This window comes from Rhopilema esculentum, chromosome 9, assembly GCF_057945365.1.
Source record: "Rhopilema esculentum isolate cy_ngs chromosome 9, ASM5794536v1, whole genome shotgun sequence".
NCBI classification, from domain to species: Eukaryota; Metazoa; Cnidaria; class Scyphozoa; order Rhizostomeae; family Rhizostomatidae; genus Rhopilema; species Rhopilema esculentum.
In genome coordinates, this window is record NC_142823.1 from 1,995,237 (window position 1) to 2,017,786 (window position 22,550).

The following is a 22,550-nucleotide window of genomic DNA, read 5'->3' on the forward strand; positions in this document are numbered from 1 at the left end:
TGAATTTGTGTTGTTAGATTGTCCAATTAGAATGCAACAAACCATAACCTGATTTACTTTAAAAACCCTTTTTTCTTACATATATATTTAAGAACCTTTCCAAATTCCAATCTCTTAGGGCTCTTGATTATGGGGTTTTAAAGGTTGCCTCAATGTTCTTATAAAAACAGGTTCTTTTATGCGGGTTGTCTTATAAACAAAACTCTTATAAGAAAGAGTGTATATTTGATCCCAAAAGCATTGTTGAAACTGCACATGCGCCGATATTCGCCAATGAGTTACCAAGCTTAGAATCTGCGCCAGGAGCTGTTGCGCAGATCAAATTCCTGGAAGTGAGAATGCAGCGTTTATAAGGGAGCAGATTTAGGTCTTTTTATCGCCAAACAGGTATGTATTAGATGTCTTATTCATTGTTTTTCTTTTCAAATACTAAATTAAGAGGAAATATATCGCACGTTGCAAGATATTTATCGCGTTTGGTTTTGCTTCACCGCTATTCACACGTTTTTATACTTGGATTGATTTAGTACTAAGTTCAAAAAGGGCGATCTTTCCGAAAGAAAAATCCGCAAAATAAAAACTTCAAACTCTTCTTTTAAAACTGGAGATATTTACAGTTTCTTAATTTTTCTTGAGCCTAGTACCAACGTATTTTTTTCATGTTTGGCCATCCTAGAACTAATTTCTTATATATCAGTTTCTTATAAATGAAAAAAATGTGGAGCAGCGCAAACAAATTATATTTTTGCTCTCCTACTAAATTATTTAACTAAAACCCATATAGGATGACACCGAGAGTGTCATCGTTTGAAAGTAACCCTCTGTAGTTTCTGCTTAGCTGAGAGATGGATAAGTCTTGTTCTTCTTATGTTTGCTGATTAGATGTCTCATCTCAACCCGAAAAGCTTTTTTATGATACTGAAAGCATTTTGAAATAGTTTTAGCAAGGGTGTAAGGTGTAATAACATTTAGGTATTGGATGTTTTTTATCTAATTTTAGTTGCTAAATATTTTTCATAAATAGATAAGTTACAGTCGTTTTTCATCTTATATAGAAGTGGAGAGGAGGAAATTTGAGTTTTTGGGTCTTAAATAATACACAATTTTATTGTAGATTATATTCAAAGAATTTTACTTTTTCGCCTCGTTCGCGTTTCAGCCTCTGTTGTAACTGCAGTTGGGAAAGCTGCACCTGCGAAGAAAGTGAAAGACGACATTTGCTACACATTTTAAAAGAAATTTTGAGGATTAATATAATGGCGATTCCTAGCTCCGTACTCGCCATTGGCTGGATACCATTTGTCGTTGTACTAACGGTATGTTCTTACTTCAAGCATTCTTTACTGATTCGTTGAATCGGTCCTCAAATGTCGGCTGTTTTTATTTTTGTTATCAAATTTTAGGCTTTCAGCGCGAATGAATGATAGAGAAAGTCTCGCTTTGCAATTCTCACTTTCTGTACAAATCAACTAAAAGAAGATTTGTTTTCATATGCTGAAATTGATCTCCCTTTTATTAAAGTTTCAATATTGCACATGAAACTTTTTTCTGAATAACGAGGACAACATTATTTTGAATTTTCTTCACAGCCCGAATCTATTATTTATTTTGAATCAGCCAAGCCAGTATAAGAACTTTATTTCAATAGAGTCTAACAGTTGAATTTGCTATTTTCCTTGAAAAGTATTTTTTGCACAAATGCAATGTTGTTAGGCCCACAAAAGGGTAAAAAAGAGGTCATTCAGTTAAGATTAATTCTGCTTGATGCATTCTATTTAGTATTTTTCCCTCCTTTTTACCACAAATTTTGATTTTTGCATTGCACCCAAAACCTCTTTCAAGAAACATCACAATTTTTCTCATAAAAGTATTAAAAGGTAAACATAAATTGTTCTGTTTATTCCTTACAAAAGTTATATCTATTAGAATAAAAAATTATAAAAAATTATTGAAGAATTGGGCTTTTGTGTATAGAACAGGGTAGTTTTTTGTATCAAATCCTAATTTCAGGCTAATTATGATGCTCAAATAACAGCTACTGTCTAAATAGTGTCTTACCGCTACCTTTTTTATAAGCACCAGTAAATTTAATGTTCATGATAACTTTTCTTAATTTTTTCGAAAATCTGAGGCTGGATTGTTTTTTATTTGTTTTAAATTTTTTATGGTGTAAGCACGTTTGAATGTTTACTGAAAAAGCACCCACAAATGGCTCAAATCCTTGTTTTTAAAATCAAACATGTTCAAAATTGCTTTTTATAGTTTGTTCTTAATTTGTTCTTTACTTTTGACCAATTTTGACTCTCATGTTCTTATAAGATTTTTCTTATAAAAAAGAAGAGTGTTAACAGAAACTATTTTTTAGGCCGTACAGAATGGTTGCAATTTTTATTCTTTGGAACACTGCATTCCATATATAGTATTGTGCAAAAATTGTACCCAGGATTATCAAACATATTTTGAAAGAAGATTACAACTGTTTACTAGATTCTTTATAACTATGAAGGAATGTAAGCGATTAATTGTTCAAACTGAGGGCTATTCAAACTGAGGGATGTGCCATTCTTCCTCTTGTTTTGTTTGCTATCAATTTTAGATATAAAATTTGTTTACAATTTGTTCAGTGTTGCATTCTCTTAGGATGAAAATTTGAGCTGTATCATTTTAGGAGAGCCATATAGCCCTTGCTTTCCTTAAGATTCCCCTCAATTACTTGATGGAAGCTACAGATTGGTCTCGTGAACAAAACCACCCTCCTTCAGAACAATTATTCCTTTCTTTCTATTTTAATATATCTATGAATAGCTCACAACTGGAAATTTTTAGAAGAGCTGTTTACTAATCCCTTTATGGCCAGGACTGGGTTTACATGTTTTATTTTTTTCTTAATATTTCTTAATTGTGTTTTGTTTCAACTGAATGAGAAATATTTTTTATGTTCTTGAGACTTCTGTTTATTGAACCTATAATTTCTTTTTGATTTCACAAGTTTATCATTTAAAAGTTTTATATTTCTATTGCAGTTGTCCCTCATCTTTGCCTTTTGTTACATACGCTTTTACCAACATCATGAATTATCAGAAGTCTCCTGCACATTAATTTCTGTTGTTGCCTTGTTTATCACGTTTTTGACAACCATCCTTGTACCTGTTGATGTTTTTCTTGCATCTTTCATGAAGAGTTCAGATGGTTTCTTCAAGGTACCCTTGCTTATTTACGTAATTTATACTCTTTTTTCAAAGTATCAAAAATATAGATATTTTTGAAAAGGTACATTTTTTATAATTTTTAATGTGTACATTTCCAAGGTACCTATTTACATAACTGATGCTTTTTTTATACATATTAAATATTTAAAGTAAACATACTCCACAGATGAAGTATTATTTTTACTCATTTTAACTCATTTGTGTGATTTACAGCTAAAACAAACAACTGATTATTTGAAGCCATTTTGTGATTTGCTGAATTCCTTAAAATGGTTGCTGTTATAGCAACATAATTTCCAGATGCAATGTTTTCTTATTAACAATTTTGCAATTGCAAAGTGACAAATGCTGATTGCAAATTAGGATGTTGTCTTTTAGCGATGCTGTCTCACAGACCTTTTGATATGTCACAATCTGAACATTTAAGTCTACTGACAGTACCTCTATTATCACCCTTTGTTCAAATCATTTCTATGAAAGATAAATTTACAGTGAATTCTCAATGATAGAAATTCACTGACATAGCTAAAGAAATGATCCAAGAATATCTTATTTTTAGGTAACTTTGAATTTTCAAAACTCTAATTTTTAATTTAGAACAAAACTAGTTACATTTTCTGTCCTCAGTGCGGGCTAAAAGTAAGTGAGTACTTGGTGGAGCCCCCAAGATGAAAAAAGCCCCTCTGACCTGGGTGATAATATACATAGGTCTTCTGGCAGGCACTCCAGAATTTATTGTTCTTATAGACCTACCAAGTCACACACATTTTGCATGGGACACATGCATTTCGGTCATTTCTCACTCTCACACGCATCAAAGCAGAATTCTGACGCATTTTGCAAAAACTTCTTGGTTTATTTAAATTTTTCAATTTTTTTCAAAATTCTAGCAAAATCCCTTTTTCCTAACAAGGCATGTTAGCATGACAACAGCGACTAGACAGTTAGATAACTATATAATTAGATGACCGAACAGCGAATCCAAACAGGTTAAGTGATGTTAAATTTATTGGCAAGCCTACACAGATAGAGGAGCATAAAATCCGTAAGTTAGAGTTTCAATTCAGCAGATTGCAATTGGAGCGGCCAGAGCAGAGTAATTTTTTCTCGGAGTGATATTTGGGGTAGCAGTTACGCAATGACGCTCTGCTTGCTCGTACGCCTACATTCTTTCCTCTGCATTTCTGGTCCACAGTGTTGTACACTTTTCCAATCCTTTGCGCAGGTGCACCAGATTTAATTATTTCATGATTATGTACTGTTATAAATTCTTTCTCAATAAAAACGGAATAGAATGGCAAAAAAAGCCCCCTCAATCCCCCACCTGCTTCTGCGGTCCCTGCTCAAAAAAGGCACCTCCGAAGAACAAGAGGGCGTGGCAAAAAGAAAGTTTCTGGGGCTACACACCCGGACCCTACTTATGAATGTGTGGGAGTCTTCATTTGTTCTGGATTGGTTTTTATCTGCTTTTGACGACCAAACAGTTTCCCTTCCTTTTAAAAAAACTCACTCATTTTCAAAACTGAAACTTTACAGCTGTGTTCTTATGATAGTATGTCACACGTTAAGGCAAAACACCTACCTACGCTTCCCCTCCAATCTCAGCTACTTATTTTTATTGCTGATCTATTAATATAACCATTCTTTTCCTATTTCAGAGCTGGGCACAGGATCCTTCTGCAAGAGCTTCCATGCAGGAAACTGTCACTTATGCTTATTATAGTAAGTTAAATCAATGCTATAGTTCATCTTTGTAGCAGTGCACCTTTGGCAATTAAATATTTAAAAGCTTAGCAAAGATAATTTGCAATTGAGATTCACAATTTGCATACCTAGGAAGCTGCATTGCTTTCAAATTAGCTTAGCGAATTCCCTCTTGGGAGACTTTTTTCATATTTGAAATCCTTCCTAGTTAAGTCGTTCTTACCTGAAATTTTTCAAACCTTATAGTTTACTTTTCCTGTTTTTTTCTCCAAAATAAAATTTGTGATAGGATAACTGTTTTTTGATGAAATCTATGAAAAAAGCTCAGGAAAGGTCCTCTCCCAAATTATTAAACTTCTAAGATGACATAACATAAATATGAAACAGTCATAGCACAATAAACTGTAAAGATTCAAGTTGAAAAATTCTTGAACACACCTGGATATTTCACCTATATGATATTTCTTTTCAAAAATGGAGGATCCAGTGGTTTTAAGTCTTTATTGCTTTATGCTTCTGTCTTTGTCTGAAGCATATTGCGAGGATAAGCTCAAGTGCATTTATTATTTTTTCAAACCCATAAGCAAATTGTAAAAATATTTCAGAAAAAACTTTTTGAATAAAACTTAGGCTCCAATACTTGACCTCTCAAAATTGAAAAATATTTCCTTAAAAAAAGGAACTTATTTCCTGCTCACAAAATTTGACTTATTTATTTATAAACATTTGTTGTTGAGGATTTTCAATCTTGAAAGCTTTAGCATTTTTAAAAAATGATTTACTCAACTAAATGTTTTTATTCACAAAGAATTTCTGTGATAGTTTCAACATGAATAAGTTAAGGCACTGTTTTTTTCATTTGAAAGCAAGTTTTATTTCCTGTTTAGATCTCTTGTTTTGGTAGATACAAAGAACATTTTTACAAGCTGCTATTTTCAAAGCTCACTTTTGTTATGATTCCTTGTAATCATTTTGCCTTTGTATTTGTCATGTTGTTCAACAATGCATACTCCTGTGTGTCCTTTCAAGTTGTAAATCTCATTTGCAACAACTTGGCAACCATTGTCTCAACTGTGGTTGTTATAGGGTTATTTCAGGCCAAATCGAATTATAATGCTATAGATGCCAAACCAAGAAAATTTGGAGGCATTTGACACAGGTTAAACAAGCAGTTGACCAATCAAATTGTGTGCAGAGAAAAACATGTGAACAGTTTCCACCTTTTTGCAAATCAGTGAAATTCTAGAGCAGGGGGCAGTGGTTTCACCTGAGCAGTTTCCAATTCCTTTCTTGTGCACATGCTCTGATCAATTTGGCCTAAGCTATTTTTGGATTAGCTGTACTTATGCATGTCAAATGCCTTTAAAATTATCCCCTTATGTTACATTTTCACTTCAAAGAGACATCTAAACAGTCTGTTGTCAATTATTACAGGCCATCAAGCCTTTATATTATTAAGTGATAAACTCCAAATTAAATGGTGTCTGTTACAACAGCAATAATTGAAAAGATGGGTTCAGATATAAGAAAGAGTTTGGCCAGGGAAGCAAGGGGAGATGAATTGTTTGGTGGCTGGGGGTCTTTAGCCCCTCAATAACTTTCAAAACAGTACCTAATGCAATATAGAAATAATCTTGCTTTTGGCATTTTGGATTATTAAACTCAGAAAATTTGTAGCCCCCGAATTGGAAATCCTCCATGGTCCCTGATGCCTGGCTGAAATGTTCTTTCAGACCCATTTTAGAGAAGCTTTAAGCTAGTGTATTTCAGCTTCAAATTTTAGCTGAATAATCAGGAAAATTGGTTAAAGCTTACATAGGACACAATTCTGTATTTGCTATCATATCCTTTATTTCAATTGAATTATTTAGCCGAAATCATTTGATTAGAAGTAAGGGTGCAGGTACTTAAAGTTTTTTAACTCCTAGATAAAAAAGAATTACATGTTCTTTATTGTTTTTGAATCTCTCTCATTACTTGGGCCATCTATTTTAAGTAAACCTTCATTGCTCCCAAGGATAGCAAATAGGTCTTTCATATCAGCTTTTGATTAAGTCAATCAGGACCCAACATTTGTTGATAATCTCAAATTTTGATAGTCCATGTCCATGTACTTAAACTCTTAAACAATATTTTGCAGGAAGAAGGTATGTACCAGTAAAACTCCTTGTTATGTTATTTTTCAATTATATCCAATATTTTACATTGATATTTTTTATTCTAGCACTGTATGGCTGCATTGCGCTGTTCATATTCATCATTTTGCCCTTCATGTATTTTTTCTATGAAGAAAAAGACGATGACGAAACATCCTCTTCTGTATGTAAATTTACTTTATTTTAAATCCTTTGAGATATTTGGTAATATTTTGCTTGAGAAATTACAAATCTTCAATAAACAGCAACGGATAAGAACCTACAATTTTTGTTTTAAGTCTGAATAAGTTATTTTATAATGGGGTTTGAACAGAAAATCAGGCTTTTTAAGGTTCTTAAAGTGTATTCCTGAAAGTAAACTTTTGGATCAACCCTGTCAGATATTTTCAGTAGGAAAATGTAATTAGATAAAAATCTTTAACTGAAATTAACATTAACGGAGTGGAAATAATTGCAAGTAGCTACAACACTCTTCCTACTTATATCAAACACCAGGCTAATTTCAACAAGTTTTTTGCTGTTCACACATTCTTGATGAAGAAAGCGAAGGAGTCACAGAACTAAAATATTTCTAACTTACTGAATTTGACTTAATAATATTTTTTTTGTTTCACGTAATTTCTTTCAAGTTATAAAATAGATTTAATTTTAAGAGCCGAAGAGCCACACGTATTGTGGATATGCTCATTTATGCCATAAAATAATAATGAATAAAATGATAATAATGGAAACTTTTCATTTTCGATTCAATTAAAACTACAATTACAAATTTCACTATACAAAGGTAATTTGCAATTGGCTACCCTGGGTTTACAAAGAAAAAGATTATTACAAGCACCATTTCCAGGTTTAAATTTCTACGTTTAAACAACAGACGTGTGCAGTAACGTCCGCACGCTACCGCTCGACAACGATAAATGCTAATAATAATAATAATAATAATAGTAATAATGCTAATAATAATAAAAATAATAGTAATAAAAATGATAATAAAAGAGGATTTTTGAGGCTGTGACGTACTGATTAGTTTTAAGAGATTCCTTAGGATTGATAGCAATGAAAACTTAAAATTTTCTGTATTTTGTATTTGTATTTAAATAATTAAATGGGTTTTTAGAGAACAAGCCTGCTAATGTGTAAGGCACTCTGTTTGGAAGCTTTATCTAGAAATAATGTTTAAAAACGCGCCTAACATTGCTTTTTAGGCTAATACATTTTTAATATTTCATAATTCTTAGACCACTATAATCATTCTGTTTTGTCGTGTTCACTCACAATGTATCATGATAAGGCAATTTATATTGAAAGAAATGTTTAGAAAAGGCTCATTTCGCCACAACGCAAACTAAAAGGGATGAAATAGGGGGGGGGTAGGAGTGCACCCGTTCTTTTACAAGCAGCCTGCCATGATGCTGATGTGCCATTTCTCCTTCAGCGAGCCTGCACTTCACTCAAGTACACTGCTGTGTTTTTGCTGTTGGCTTTGGTTGTTCTTGTTACAGGGTAGGTACTCCGGCTAATGAAAGATTTAGTAAAATTTCTCAATTTTCAATTACATTTCTCAATTGAAAAACAGATGCATATTTTGTCATATGTACTTTTTTTCAGTTCTATCAGCTTTAGAACGTTGATAGATGTATATTTTCCAAAGTTGTTATCCAGATGTTGTTTGGCCTTTGAGAGTGTGCATGAGGTCAATTTAATGAACATTGAGGTAAAAAATTGACGCACGACCAATTAGGCTTTTGTATGAAGAAAACTATGACGAAGTATTATCAGTTGAAAAAATAAGGAGACTGCCTTGGTTGCGGTTGTTAGAAAATTCTTCGAACAGTTTTTTGGCGGTACAGAACTTGAAAATGGCTTTGAAAAAAGCAAGCATTTTACAACATATTGGCTAAAAGTTTTTTCGTCTGGCATTCTTCAGGGCATAAAACGTCAGAATAAGGGTCCGAAAGAACACGATGAAAAATATATCCACAGCCATTTTCAAGAGTATTCTTTCGCTTATTTCATTAAGTCATTGGATCAATGATTCTTGGTTTGCGACACCTGAAGTTTCGTTCCCACCAATGCAGTATTCAAAGTTAGGCAACACCCTTGTGGAGAAAATTTTATCCTGTCGGCCTTGGCCTGCTGAATAAAATTATATAGTTGATATATGTATTGAAATCTTATAATGCCGAAACAGAAGAAGCAACAGCTTTGTCTACGGAAAAGGTCGCCAAGGGTGCCTTCAAGTCACTGATAATTTCGTATGGTTAATGTATACGACAAAAGTTATAAGGCCGAACAAAAAACAACTGCCTTGGCTACGGGGAAGGTCGCCAGGGGTGACTTCAAGTCACTGATAATTTCGTTTTGGCTCAGTGGAATGGTCGTTGGTTTGCAATGTAATAACCCAGAGTTCGATTCCGACCAAGTGCATTATTTACAACTGGGCAGCACCCTTGTTGAAATAGTTTCCTTCTGTCAGTTGTAACTATATAAATTGACTCTTGGTTCTTCTTGCTAGGGCTTTTGTTCCATTGCGTGCACCCCCTAGCAATGTGACAAGTGCTGGAGATAAGCTAAGCTATCTCAAGGAAGAACTCAAAGTTTACACACGTAAGCAGTTGCATATTCTTTCAACGTTCATTTATATCTCAATCTTTATTCATAGCCATTTCTTCTTTGTTTATTCCTTTATTGATTTATAATTTTATAGGTCCTTTAACTTTATAATTTTAAAGGTTATATCGTCGGTTTTTCATTTGATATTTATATAATGTTAATATCATGAAAAGGAAGAAGACTATTTTTGCATAATTCGTTTGGCTTTTGCTCCACCTATGCCCGAAAATGAAGATTATGCTATAATCAGCAAAAGAATATTCAACTATGTTTATATCTGATAAAAATATCTCACCGCACAGCAGGACCATATATTTAGTCCCCGATTCTGAAAAATACTGTTTACAGAGGTTCAGAGACTCACTCATCCATTTAGAACCGTACTGTTTGTTATTCCAAGTCTGTTAAACATTACTTTGTTAATGGCTTTGAAAAAAGCAAACATTTAGTAAACCAAAGCTTTTCGTCTGACACTCTTCAAAGTTTAAAACGTCAGAACATAGACCGAAAACTCTATGCTAGAAAATATATATACCCAGTTGTGGATCGAAATGGGCCAATCAGAAACACGAGCACATGACTCTTGAGATTGACCAATCAGTGCCGCTTGCCTATTACTTTCTTAGAAACTCCTGTTATTTTAAACACTGTTAATAACCCATCAAAAGGGATCCTGTATATTTTTGCTAGCGATATATCAGAGATATACAATGACCGTCATGGTTTTTCACCTTTGAAGCATTATGCTTTCAAAACCTCAATGGCTTAGTACGCTAATTGCACAAGATTCATTTTGGATTTTACCTTTAGTGAAAAGTTTTTGACTTATCTTTAGTGACGCAATCGGGATCAGACTAAACGGTGAAAAGCAGTGACGGAATCTAAAAAATAACAAAGCAAAATGAATAAATATAGAGAATGAACAGCTCTGCCTATGTGGTATCAAGTAGTTTTTTCACAGACATTTAAAACAGTAATTTTCATAAGATAGAGAATGGCATCTGATACACCATTCACAAATCCTGAGCAGAGTACTACAAGGTGAAGTGATTTGAGCTAGCTTCACATTTTTTCTGTCAGATGCTGAGCAATGCATCTCTGTTATGGTTGGAGTCCTTTCTTTGTTTGGAATCACGCTGCTTGCATTCTACACGGTATGTAGCTGATTTTAAGCCAATTTACGCGACAATTGGGACTCTTGTGAGTGGGAATGTTGGTAGGGGCAATTTTTTGAGTGGCCATGTGTTGGAGAGGCGCTACTGGAGAAGCGATGTCTGGAAGGGCAATTTCTGGAGGGCAGATTAAAGGGGGCAATGACTGGGGGGCATTATTGAAGAATTAATGTCTTGAGGAGCTATGGCTGTAGGGGTAGGTTAGGGAGAGGCAAAGAAGAGTGGGGAATGTCGGGAGTGGCAGATGCAGGTAAAAATTCATGGGAGGGCATTTTTGACCAGAAAACTTTGGCCAAGGGTCAATGTCCATTGTCACCTGGCTCCAAATTTGATATTGGCCACTTCCATAAGATGCTCAATTTTTATGCATGTTTCATTCTAGCTGGGGTCTTTGCCTTTCTTCTTCGGATAAGATAAATTTTTTTAAAACTTGGCGAATGTCCAGATTTTTTTCATAATTGAGAGTTTTCCTATTTTAGGGGTATGGCTTGAGTGCATTGCCATTAAAGATGTTGTCTTGTTGCAAAGGAAACACGGCAGAAGAGGAGGCAAGTCAGAAATATTATAATGATCTTCTTTTGTTTTTATTTTAAACCACAGCCTCGCATTTTTGTTGTTCTTATCGATCGTTGTTTGTGTTCTTTGAAATTTTTTTATATTTGCGTACAACATTTTTTCTTTTCATTTCTCCATTTTTTGTATTTTATAAAACATTGCATACCCTTTCTTTTGTTGACACAAGTTTCCCCATTTTTTTCTGCAATGCCTCCTTCCTTTCTTAGTGTTTTTGCCCCCTCCTTTGCTTTTATTTTCCTGTTCTTGAATCTTTAAATCAAGCAATTTCGACTTCTTTATACATTTTTCACCTAACTTGTTCATCTCTTGTGTTAAAGTTCTTTTTCATTTGGACGATGGTTTAAAATATCTTTTTGTCACCTATCATTTTTTACCCATTTTTTATGTTATTTCACAAAGTTGTTTCTGTGGATTGAAATTTCAAATGAAAATATAACATGTTTTCACAATCTTACTTGAATATAAATGTACTTGCTGATTTTGAATATTTTTCTTCCTTTATTAAGGATGGACCTGTCACAAATGGCCTATCGCGAAGGGAGCGTGACGAAACACGTGCAAGAATGTTGCGAGCCAAAGCGAACAGCGGCAGAAACCTGACCAGGTGGGAGCGAAATCAGCTGCGTAGAATCGAGGAAGATGAACGGTTGCGAAGGAGAAATGAAAGACGCAGACGAAATGCAAAGAACAGCATTTGCGGGAAAATATCATTAATTTTGGCGCCATTTAGAGCCCTGTTCGGCGTACTAATGTTGTTGTTGTCATTGCTGATTATGACCGCCATTGTTATCACAAGGTAAGATTTCGTGTTCATGAGACAACGTGCCATGGGTTTGTCATTTTCTTATGCTGCCTTTGGTTTCGTCCCTTTAGTGTCCTAAAGTAATGCACATGTAATTTCTTGATAACTTTGTTATTTTCAAAGTCTTAATTGAATAGAAACAAGAAAAAATGTGAATTTCACAAGAATTAGTCTTTACATTTGTAGGTATAAAGCGATTTAGCCAAAAAGATTGTCTGATTTTAACCCAGTGGTTGTAAATAATTGGCAGACTTAGACAATGTCCTGACATGTTTTTTTATTCTTGATCCATGCCCAAGAATATTAAAACTCACTGTCTATGTTATGCTTGTAAAACGTCTGCTAGTTTTTTATGCAAACGTTTTCTATGTTTTCTATGTAAGCCCTTTACATAGGGGTTTTGTCATTCTAACACGAGTTCATTCTGGTTTCGGAGTAGCATCGCTTGCATGTGAGAAGATTTGAGTTCATTTCGGTAGCTAAACAAACTACTGGGTCTTAAGTTGTAAAATTATTATACTTTGGAGGAGCACGTAGAATTTGAAAGCAACTAAAATAAAGTTGGATATCTCGCCTATACATTTAATGTCGTCATACAAATTCATTATAAACAAAATGAAATATGGTAAAAATTTTGACTGCCCTTAGAGCCTCTGCCAGATCAGTGCTTGTGGCTTTATTTAAAAACTTGATTTCCAAAGTAAGATGCTATATTCAACAGTATGATTTATGAGGAATATGTTATATTCAACAATATGATATATGAGGAATAGGATATGTTCAACAATATGATATACGAGGAATAGGATATGTTCAACAATATGATATACGAGGAATATTTTATATTCAACAGTATGATATATGAGGAATAGGATATGTTCAACAATATGATATACGAGGAATATTTAATATTCAACAGTATGATATATGAGGAATAGGATATGTTCAACAATATGATATACGAGGAATATTTTATATTCAACAGTATGATATATGAGGAATAGGATATGTTCAACAATATGATATACGAGGAATATTTTATATTTAACAGTATGATATATGAGGAATAGGATATGTTCAACAATATGATATACGAGGAATATTTTATATTCAACAGTATGATATATGAGGAATAGGATATGTTCAACAATATGATATACGAGGAATATTTAATATTCAACAGTATGATATATGAGGAATAGGATATGTTCAACAATATGATATACGAGGAATATTTTATATTCAACAGTATGATATATGAGGAATAGGATATGTTCAACAATATGATATACGAGGAATATTTAATATTCAACAGTATGATATATGAGGAATAGGATATGTTCAACAATATGATATACGAGGAATATTTTATATTCAACAGTATGATATATGAGGAATAGGATATGTTCAACAATATGATATACGAGGAATATTTAATATTCAACAGTATGATATATGAGGAATAGGATATGTTCAACAATATGATATACGAGGAATATTTTATATTTAACAGTATGATATACGAGGAATATGTTATAACGATATTAATATCTGATGAATATATTTTATATTATTTTATGTGAATATTCGTGAAAATACTTCCAGACTCATCTACCTTTGCGTATTTGTTTCAGCATCGACAAAAGCAGGAATTCTCTCGGCTATAAATATGGCTATGCGTTGCCAAAGCCCACCATTTTCAATCCATTGAACGAGCTCATGTTGTTCCTACAACAGGTATGCCTAGCATCACCCTCGTAATATGTGACTATGTATATTACAATTTATCACATATGTAGTATTTTATGTCATATGAAAAGAGTGTTTGTTACTTTGGCACTGAATGCAAAAAATTCCTGGAAATAAGAAATATACTTTTATTAAAAGCTATAGCTAAAAATAGATATTTCAAAAAACTTGAAAAACACATTTTTTATCAAAATTTTAAAAAGAAATTCTTATTTTGAAATGATTGGAAGTAGTGTAGACATAAATTGTGCAACAAAATCTACACAGAGATTCTCAAAATGAAAAACAAGGGTTGAAGGTCCGGAAAAGGTGCTTAAAAATCAACTTTAAAGTGCGGTTAGGTTGCATTTATTTTTAAAAAGAGCTTAAAACCTGAATTTATAAAGATCTCATTGAATGCTATTTGTTTTAGCTAAACTGAACTCCTTATATGTAAGTCCTTATTTACGGGCTGCAGCTGTGTTATAAAAGTAAATATTTTGTTCTTTCTGGGAACGTATTCAATTTTCTGAAAAATTGAAAATTTTTTGTTTGATTTGCATTTTCAATTTTTTTGCTTTAATGGCACGAGATAGAAACTAATTTCTACCTTTTTGTGTTTGAAAAACTTTTATGACAACTTTGGAGTTTTCTGAGAACCTAGTTTCCAGGTTCCGATACTTTTTGCCATCTTTGGAATGGAAGGTCTTTCAACGATTTATTATTCATTTACTATTTGATATATTTAGCTGTTTTTTTGTGTATTTGGCTTTTAAGGCACACAGTTCACTGAAAGAAAATATTTATAATCATTCTAGATTTCAATATTTTTTATATTTTTGATTAATTTAAGTATAACTTCTTATATTTATATTGTTATTGACATTTTATGAATTTGAGGTTCTTCTGTTGTAGGTTTTTCCTCTGGATTATTTGCTTTATCTGGGTATTGTGCTATTCCTGTTCTTTGCCACAATGACCGGCCTAAAACGAATTGGCATCTGGTGCTGTTGTGTTCGTGTATCTTTTCAACCTGTTCTAGAATGGGATTCTAGTAGTTGCATATTTACCTGCATTCGGTACAGCAGCACAAAAATCTTCACCTACGTGTGAATCGATAGTGGCCTAAGCATTGGCTAAGCGAAACTTTGAAAGTCATTGGTCTGGTAAGGTCATCTCTTCACCAGTAGCAGTGAAGGGTGGCTTTGAAGGCCTTAGTGCCCTTGTTAAAATTCAGAAAGATTTCGGGGGGGGGGGGGGGGCTTGGCCTTGCATAACAAGCAAGCACATGTTTAATTGACAAATTCGGTATTCACAACTCTTTACTACGCTATAGATTTTCCCGAGAATGGAGCTTATCCCTATTAGTATTTTTGTATTGTTGGATAGTTTGAATGACTTTATATACACAACAGAGAATCGTTAACACAAATGCAAGAATATTAGACGTGGTTCTGGGTGGCTCGTCTAGAAGATGCCAACAGCACAGTCATCTTCCTAACATTTTAGGATGGCACCTCTGCTTTTCACGTTGATAATTTGGAATCTATCTACATTAAAACAAAGATGCCAACTTGAGAAGACAGAAATTTGCAATGTCTCTTGGACCATTCAGCTAGCTGAAAGAAAAGCTGCCACCAATTGGTCCAAATAAGAGACCAATCAATCATGTTATTTGCCCTCTAGCGTTACTTTCGATCTGCGTGCTGAAGGTAAAATTTATATCAGATTGTGAGCAAGATGAAAATGAACCCCTTGCACAGTTAGAATATATAAGAGAGCTCCCAGAGGTTCATGTTGTAGAAAAGCCACTTAAAATGGTTTCCACTGACTACATCAATGAGCAAGTTGAAAACAGAGTTTTCAAAGATAAAGCTATGGCATATGTTGCTGGTTATTTGCTGCGCAAAACATACAGCAAGCACAAATGCAAAAGTGTTCTGTTCTCTCAAATAACAATGGAATGTAAAACCAGAATGTATTTATGATGTTTAAGGCTTATGAGTCTAGCAGTAAATTTTCTGGACTTGTTGTACCATCTGCTGACATATTTGCTTATATCAGCTAGTGCTGATATAAATTTCTTACAATTTGGTCATTTTCAGACTTCAATACTTTAGTCGCATGTGTAATGTTTCCACAGTTTTTTGAAATTTTGTGAAAAACGCCCTTGTTAAATAGGAAAACTGGCATGTATGTAGCCTGTCAATACTGGAAATGGTGGTTGGGCATATACATTCAAAGCGAAAGAATTCGTAGAAGGATTTGACTAGAGAGTCATTAGATAAATAACATGTGCAGTGCATTATAATGACTATTACAGACCCACTTTAATTAACTACCTGAATTGAATGTAGCTCAGTCTTGCATGTCGTTGAGTCAAAGTTATGTCCTTAACCCAAGTATCAGATGTACAAGATCAGACCACAGCGGACTATGCCTCAAGCTCTACTGCTAATGATCTTTATGATGATGTTGATCGTTGTTGCAATCAATGTCTTGCTCTTCACGATGGCTCCCCAATACACCTCGTTCGGTTCTCAGCACTTTGTGGTAAGGCATTTGTTAATATATTTAGAAGTGTTTCTCGAATGTCTGTATTGTACCAGATTGCAAGCAGAAGTGTTTTAAAAGAGTTTTAGAACAGATCGCACATAAAGGTGGAACAGATTGAATATAGCCTTTAGAACATTAAGGCTCAAAATCGCTGAAATTTAAGAATAATTTAAGAGCAAAAAAGGCTCAAACTTCATCAAGAATTAAGTTTTTTTGTTTTTGGAAAGCAAAGTTTAATGCTATATGTTTTGAAATATCCGTATCCGGCTTTGGAGTCATTGACACTATAATGGGACTCAGTTACACTTTGTGTTGCTTAAGAATAATTTAAGAATAATATTAGGCGCAAAATAAAAAAAATTAAGAATATTGAGGCTTAGCAAATATTAGATATTCTTATAAAAAAATGTGTATTGAATTGAAAAAGACAAGAAGTGCCACTAAGAGAAGAATATCTACGCAACTTTATACTGTCTTGAAATACTTTTCAATGGATACTAAATTTATTCTGTATTTGGCATTACCCCATTGTTCGTTATTTTTAAGGGAAACACCAGCAGTGGCCTCCTGAAAAAACAAATTTGTTCAACTGAATCTCCTCCAGGTTAGTGCTGAACAGCTTTGTATCTTTTTTATTTTTTCATTAACTAGCCCTTATCTATATTTTGCCATCCCAGGACTAGCCCTTATACACTGAGAACTTGAACCCAGACATGATATGACACGTGCACGACTCGAACCCACCAGTAACAGCATTAATCATTGCCCTTACACTGCAACATTAGCTGGCACTTTACTGCTCACGTTTTCAAGCAAAGGCCTTCAGTTTGCGTGTTGTCTACCGGATGTTTTAGAAGGCAAGCTATCTCTAACTCCATCTAATACTTTGTTTTGAAGGACAAATGTACCCCTTTACCACCCCCCTGGTCTTTTTTCTTTTTTATCAAAATTTCTAAAGGGACCATGTGATGAAATAATATTCAATATAACGTCATTTGTTTATATTTAAAACAAACTGTTTAAAATTTCCGTTAACTGCCAGGGTAAGTATGAATCCAGTATTGACCAGTTTTTTCTTCTTTGAGCAGATGAATGTGAGATGACGAGGATGGCCGTTCTTCTAAACAAACTGTTCTACAAAGCTTGGTTCTTCGGTGTTTACTACTACTACGCTCAATGGTGCCTTATCGGGGTGTGTAATCATTATTATTTCTTCATAACTGCACTTAGTCTATAATTTGGTTCGTTTTATGGTCTTATAGCTCTCTTCGTCCATGCGAATGGATCTTCCAAGTCAGAATTGAATCACAGCGTTCTTGAGAAAGGAAAGATCATTGTGGGTTGAAAATTTGGCCACGCTGTTCTTTTTTGCTATTAACCATTTTGTTTAAGACCTCGTTATATAGTTCAATTTCTACACACAACGTACAGAAAAACGATCACATCGCCCGATCACATTGCCCGACCACATCACCTGATCGCATCGCCCAATCACATTGCCCGTTTACATTGCCCGATCACATCGCCCGATCACATCGCCCGATCACATTGCCTGATCACATCGCTCCTTCGCATCTACCATTTACACCCGCCGTTCACATTCATCCGGCCAATTAAAATGCCATGGCAGTGTTAACAGAGTTCAGCATAAACGTTTATTTATGATATGCCTTAAATTTCCGGCAAATGCGGTTCGTGTAAAATCGTCATAAAAGAGTCCGCACTTTTCGTTTCATGAGAAGCTTAATCCCGTGAACATGGCTCATGCTATCATTATTAATATGAAACGAAAATGTGTAAAACCACCCTGTTTACATTGGTAAATTGTGACCTAAAATCACAGCCGGAAGACTAGGAACATCAACGTCAGTCTCAGTATATTTCAGTATATTCGAAAGTATATTTTTTCTGTTGACCATGATCCAGCCATCTCTCCTCTTGAAGCAACTTTTGGTTTGCTATAGAATGACGTCAGGTAGTGTCATGTGATCTCTGCCTCACGTGATCTCTGCCTCAGCATAATACGTCTAGGATTCGTGGTCATATTCAATCACAACAGATGTCCCTTTTCAATCTGATTTTTTGACCTCTGAATTAGAAAACACTATTAAAACAAGTGGCTCAGATTCGTCACTCTGTCCACACCTTTCAAAATCGCTCTTTCCCTTCCTTTAATTTCCAAGAATATATCGGTGTGTGAATGAAGATGCTTTTCAAAGCTAAGATAGTTTCAACGTATTCTTGACGCCCTTCACTTTCACAGCAACTGTATTTTACCCACCTTTTTCTCCATAAATCGAAATGGCAGCACTAATTTTGTTTGGTAATTTATTTCTTTTCATTCAGGTGTTTGTAATTGGATTCATTGTTTCACTGATCAAATGCAAAGAACCAGATTATGACGAAGCGGACCCTGAAGATTCAGATGAAGAACAACTGATAACAGCTTAAAGTAAACCCGGTTGCGTTTGTAGTTGCATTTTTTTTCCGTTCTTTCAACTATTCACGAAATCAACGCTTTTCTTCCTTTGATTGGAGACAGGCACAAACCAATGAGGTATTAGCTTAACTGTATATGTTAGTTTGCTAATAAGCGCTGTTTACAGTCTTAATTTAAATGTTAAGCTAAGCGAAAGTCGCCTAGACATCCAACTTTTCGTCGAGGTTAATGGATAGCTTCTTTACCGAATAGCTTCTGTGCCGGATAGCTTCTGTACCGGATAGCTTCTGTACCGAATAGCTTCTGTACCGAATAGCTTCTGTACCGAATAGCTTCTGTACCGAATAGCTTCTGTACCGAATAGCTTCTGTGCCGGATAGCTTCTTTACCGGATAGCTTCTGTACCGAATAGCTTCTGTACCGAATAGCTTCTGTGCCGGATAGCTTCTTTACCGGATAGCTTCTGTACCGAATAGCTTCTGTACCGAATAGCTTCTGTGCCGGATAGCTTCTGTACCGGATAGCTTCTGTACCGGATAGCTTCTGTGCCGGATAGCTTCTGTACCGATAGCTTTTTGTATCAGAGAATTCGGTTGTTGCGTTAAATTTCTAAATTTGCATCAGTGCAGTAGCTTCAACGGAGACAAAAGCTAACTTGTTTTTCAGTTGATTGCCACGATGCTGTTGGCTGCCTGTGTTTTTATTTCCCCGAAGGAATGGCTCCGAAAGAGTCGTCAATCTAGTTTCTTTCACCTTTTACCTTTATTGGTTTCTGCAAGTTTGAGAGAAATGCTGTTAAGCTATTCTTGGTGTTAAATGTTTCTTCATGTTGAATAATTACCTGCAGAATAACTTCTTTGTAATTGTTGGCTTTTGTGTGAATAATTATACTAAATTTAGAAGCAGTAATAAATACGATCCTATCTTGTCACAGTACTAACCTGAATGAGCATCACCTGATTTACTTCCTAAATACCCGCTCGCCTTTCTTTAGATCCCTTTCCCGACGTGCAAAGGGCACCATTTAATATAGGTATTTCCTTCCAAAGGTAAAAGCACATGATTACATGTTGACACTACCGCCTCGGTGCATCAGGGGTGTCACACAGTGACACATTGCCCAGTTAATGAGTGATTCTCCATTACCTGTGCTATTACCAATGTATCGATTGATTCCTGAGACCACGAAAATTGTAATTATTGTCAAAGACAGGACCTAGCTGCATATCTATAAGATCAACGAAGATTATCAATGTCACTATGTCACTCCGCCCCCCCCCCCCTAAACCTCGTTTCCCTGCTTTTTGATGCTTCGTAGATAGTTCAGGATAAATCTCAGTCTACTGTTTGGGACAGTTTGAATAAGCACAAGTCTAAAGCTCTTGAGATGATTGCAGTCGTATCATCGTAGAAGTATGGTACATTTGTGAACTCAAAACAAAGGCTGTTGCTTTTTATGTGTTTGCCTTTACACGTTCAGTTTCATACCTGGCAAAAAAGATTTTTACTGGCATTTTGGTGAAAGGAAATCATTCGCAAGAGGTACTGTGGCAATATGTAACATATAGTGGTAATGTTGAACCATGCATTTATTTGAGTGTGGTTACAATCAAGTATGATCCTTCGTTGTAGAGCAATCGCGTAGTCATGAAACGAAATTTGATTGTTAATTACGTAGTACGGGATTCTTTTATTGTAGTTCAGATTCAATGTATATAGTGAATTAATAAACAAATATGTTGTGTATCTTTGCGCTTACAATGGTATCTGAAGATCATCAGGAATCGGCATTGTCACTTTCTGGCTGATCGCAAAGACTTTATCTTTGTACTGTGCAATGCCTGGGGCTCTATTTCTTGGGCTTTGTTTCTTGGCCTCAGTTTCTGGAGTTCAGTTCTGGGGCTTCGTTTCTTGGACTTTATTTCTTGGGATCTGCTTCTAAGGCTCTGTTTTTGAGCTCTGTTTTTGGAGCTCTGTTTTTGTGGCTATGCATCTTGGGCCCTGTTTCTTGGACTCTCTCTTTGTTGAGCTCTGTTTCTTGGACTCTCTTTGTTGAGCTCTGTTTCTTGGACTCTCTTTGTTGAGCTCTGTTTCTTGGACTCTGGTTCTTTGGCTCTGTTCCAGAGGCTCTGCTCCTTGGCCTCTGTTCCTGGTGCTCTGATTATAGAGCTCTAATTCTGGGACTCTGTTTTCGGAGCTCTGTTTCTGGGGTTCTTTTGACGATATCAGCTCCTGCATGAACTCCTTCAAAATAAGGAAATTATAAATATGCTATCACATTCATTATTAAGCGAAATATGCTCAGGGAAGTCACTCAAACTTTCTATATACGGGAAGGTCCCCTGGGATAAGGTGCCAGAGCCGTAGCAGCCTTAAAGATTTGGTGATGGGAGTGAAGGGTGAAGTACTATAATGTTTGGCGTTATAATTATATAGAAGTAGAAGTAGACGCTGTTTGACTGTGGCAATGATAAAATATCAGCTTTAATCTTAGAAAACCAATCCCACGAGTGCTTGTGACAGACCAGATTTGAGCCCTATAGCTGAGTTTTATAATAGATCAATATTTTCCTTTATACATAATTTAAGATTTTTGTGTACCACGCCCCTTCTCTTGCCCCCATTTCTTATAAGCACCAAGGTTTTCAAACAACATTCTCGCTGTGAAAATTCGCAGTGTCGGGCTCAGAGCTGTCTGTAAAGCTCGATGACCAGAGATATAGCACTGTAACTGACCTTTTCAAATGATTATTTTGTCCTGTTGGCAAGCAAGCAAAGCAAATAATTACCAGTAAAGAATATGCCAAAGAAAAGAAGTCGTAATGCCCAGCTGACAAGGATGAAAGACCATGCCAATCGACTGAGTTTGGTTTGATTGTCCATACAGATAGAGCCGTAGCCATAGGGCAAGTGAGGGGTGTGACACCCCCATTTGAAACAAATCCGTTTAAAAAACGAGGAGTTCTTTGCCATCACTCACATCGTCGGCAAGTTGGACTTGGAAAACCCACTTTTAGCACGATAACTATTGAGGGCCCCGCATACAGAATGTCGAAGATTCGCTTTTTTCTTTTATAAAGGGACAGACATAGAATAGAATTTTAGAGTTCGAGCTTTGGATTGGAAATGTTATTCAAAATTTGAAAACCTTTTCAGAATTTTTCTACTGTTAAGGCCTAAGGCTTTGCAGGCACCACAAAGCAGTCAGGAGGAAGAGATGAGAGCCCTCCAGCTTTTGCAAAAACACGTAAAGAATTAAGAAATGGACCAGCTTCATTTGATTCGGTTGTCGCCCGCTTAGTCTTCTCAACGCTCCGCGGTGCCTTGGCCTCTGTTGGGAGTCCCATGCTGAGGCTTTCCATTCGTAAACAATTAGTAACTTTGAACCAAAAGACACTGACGAAAACTTGCCTCTATTTCTGCCTTTATTCATTTTTGCCCATCTCTTTGTGTCAGATTTGTTAATTCGTCGATTTCGGATTACTGTTCTCCAATTACTGATAGACCCCATTACACCCTCCCATCCTCTTGGACAGGATCTTGGGCGAAGATGATAGAATCTCCATTCCGTGTCCAGTGGACACAAATACTTTT

General features: G+C 35.2%; 1 protein-coding gene across 1 annotated transcript; it reads left to right on the forward strand.

The window, feature by feature from the left end:
- The first annotated feature begins 281 nt into the window (after positions 1-281).
- Positions 282-20,691, forward strand: LOC135688901 (putative lysosomal cobalamin transporter). The gene is made up of 16 exons (XM_065205960.2): positions 282-387; positions 1,160-1,316; positions 3,024-3,200; positions 4,868-4,931; positions 7,138-7,232; positions 8,505-8,572; positions 9,585-9,676; positions 10,763-10,836; positions 11,334-11,402; positions 11,937-12,226; positions 13,867-13,969; positions 14,876-14,980; positions 16,370-16,513; positions 17,063-17,120; positions 17,605-17,708; positions 18,863-20,691. The coding sequence occupies exons 2-16, from the start codon at positions 1,257-1,259 to the stop codon at positions 18,965-18,967; spliced, it is 1,608 nt and encodes a 535-aa protein (XP_065062032.1). The 5' UTR covers positions 282-387; positions 1,160-1,256; the 3' UTR covers positions 18,968-20,691.
- Positions 20,692-22,550: the final 1,859 nt, after the last annotated feature.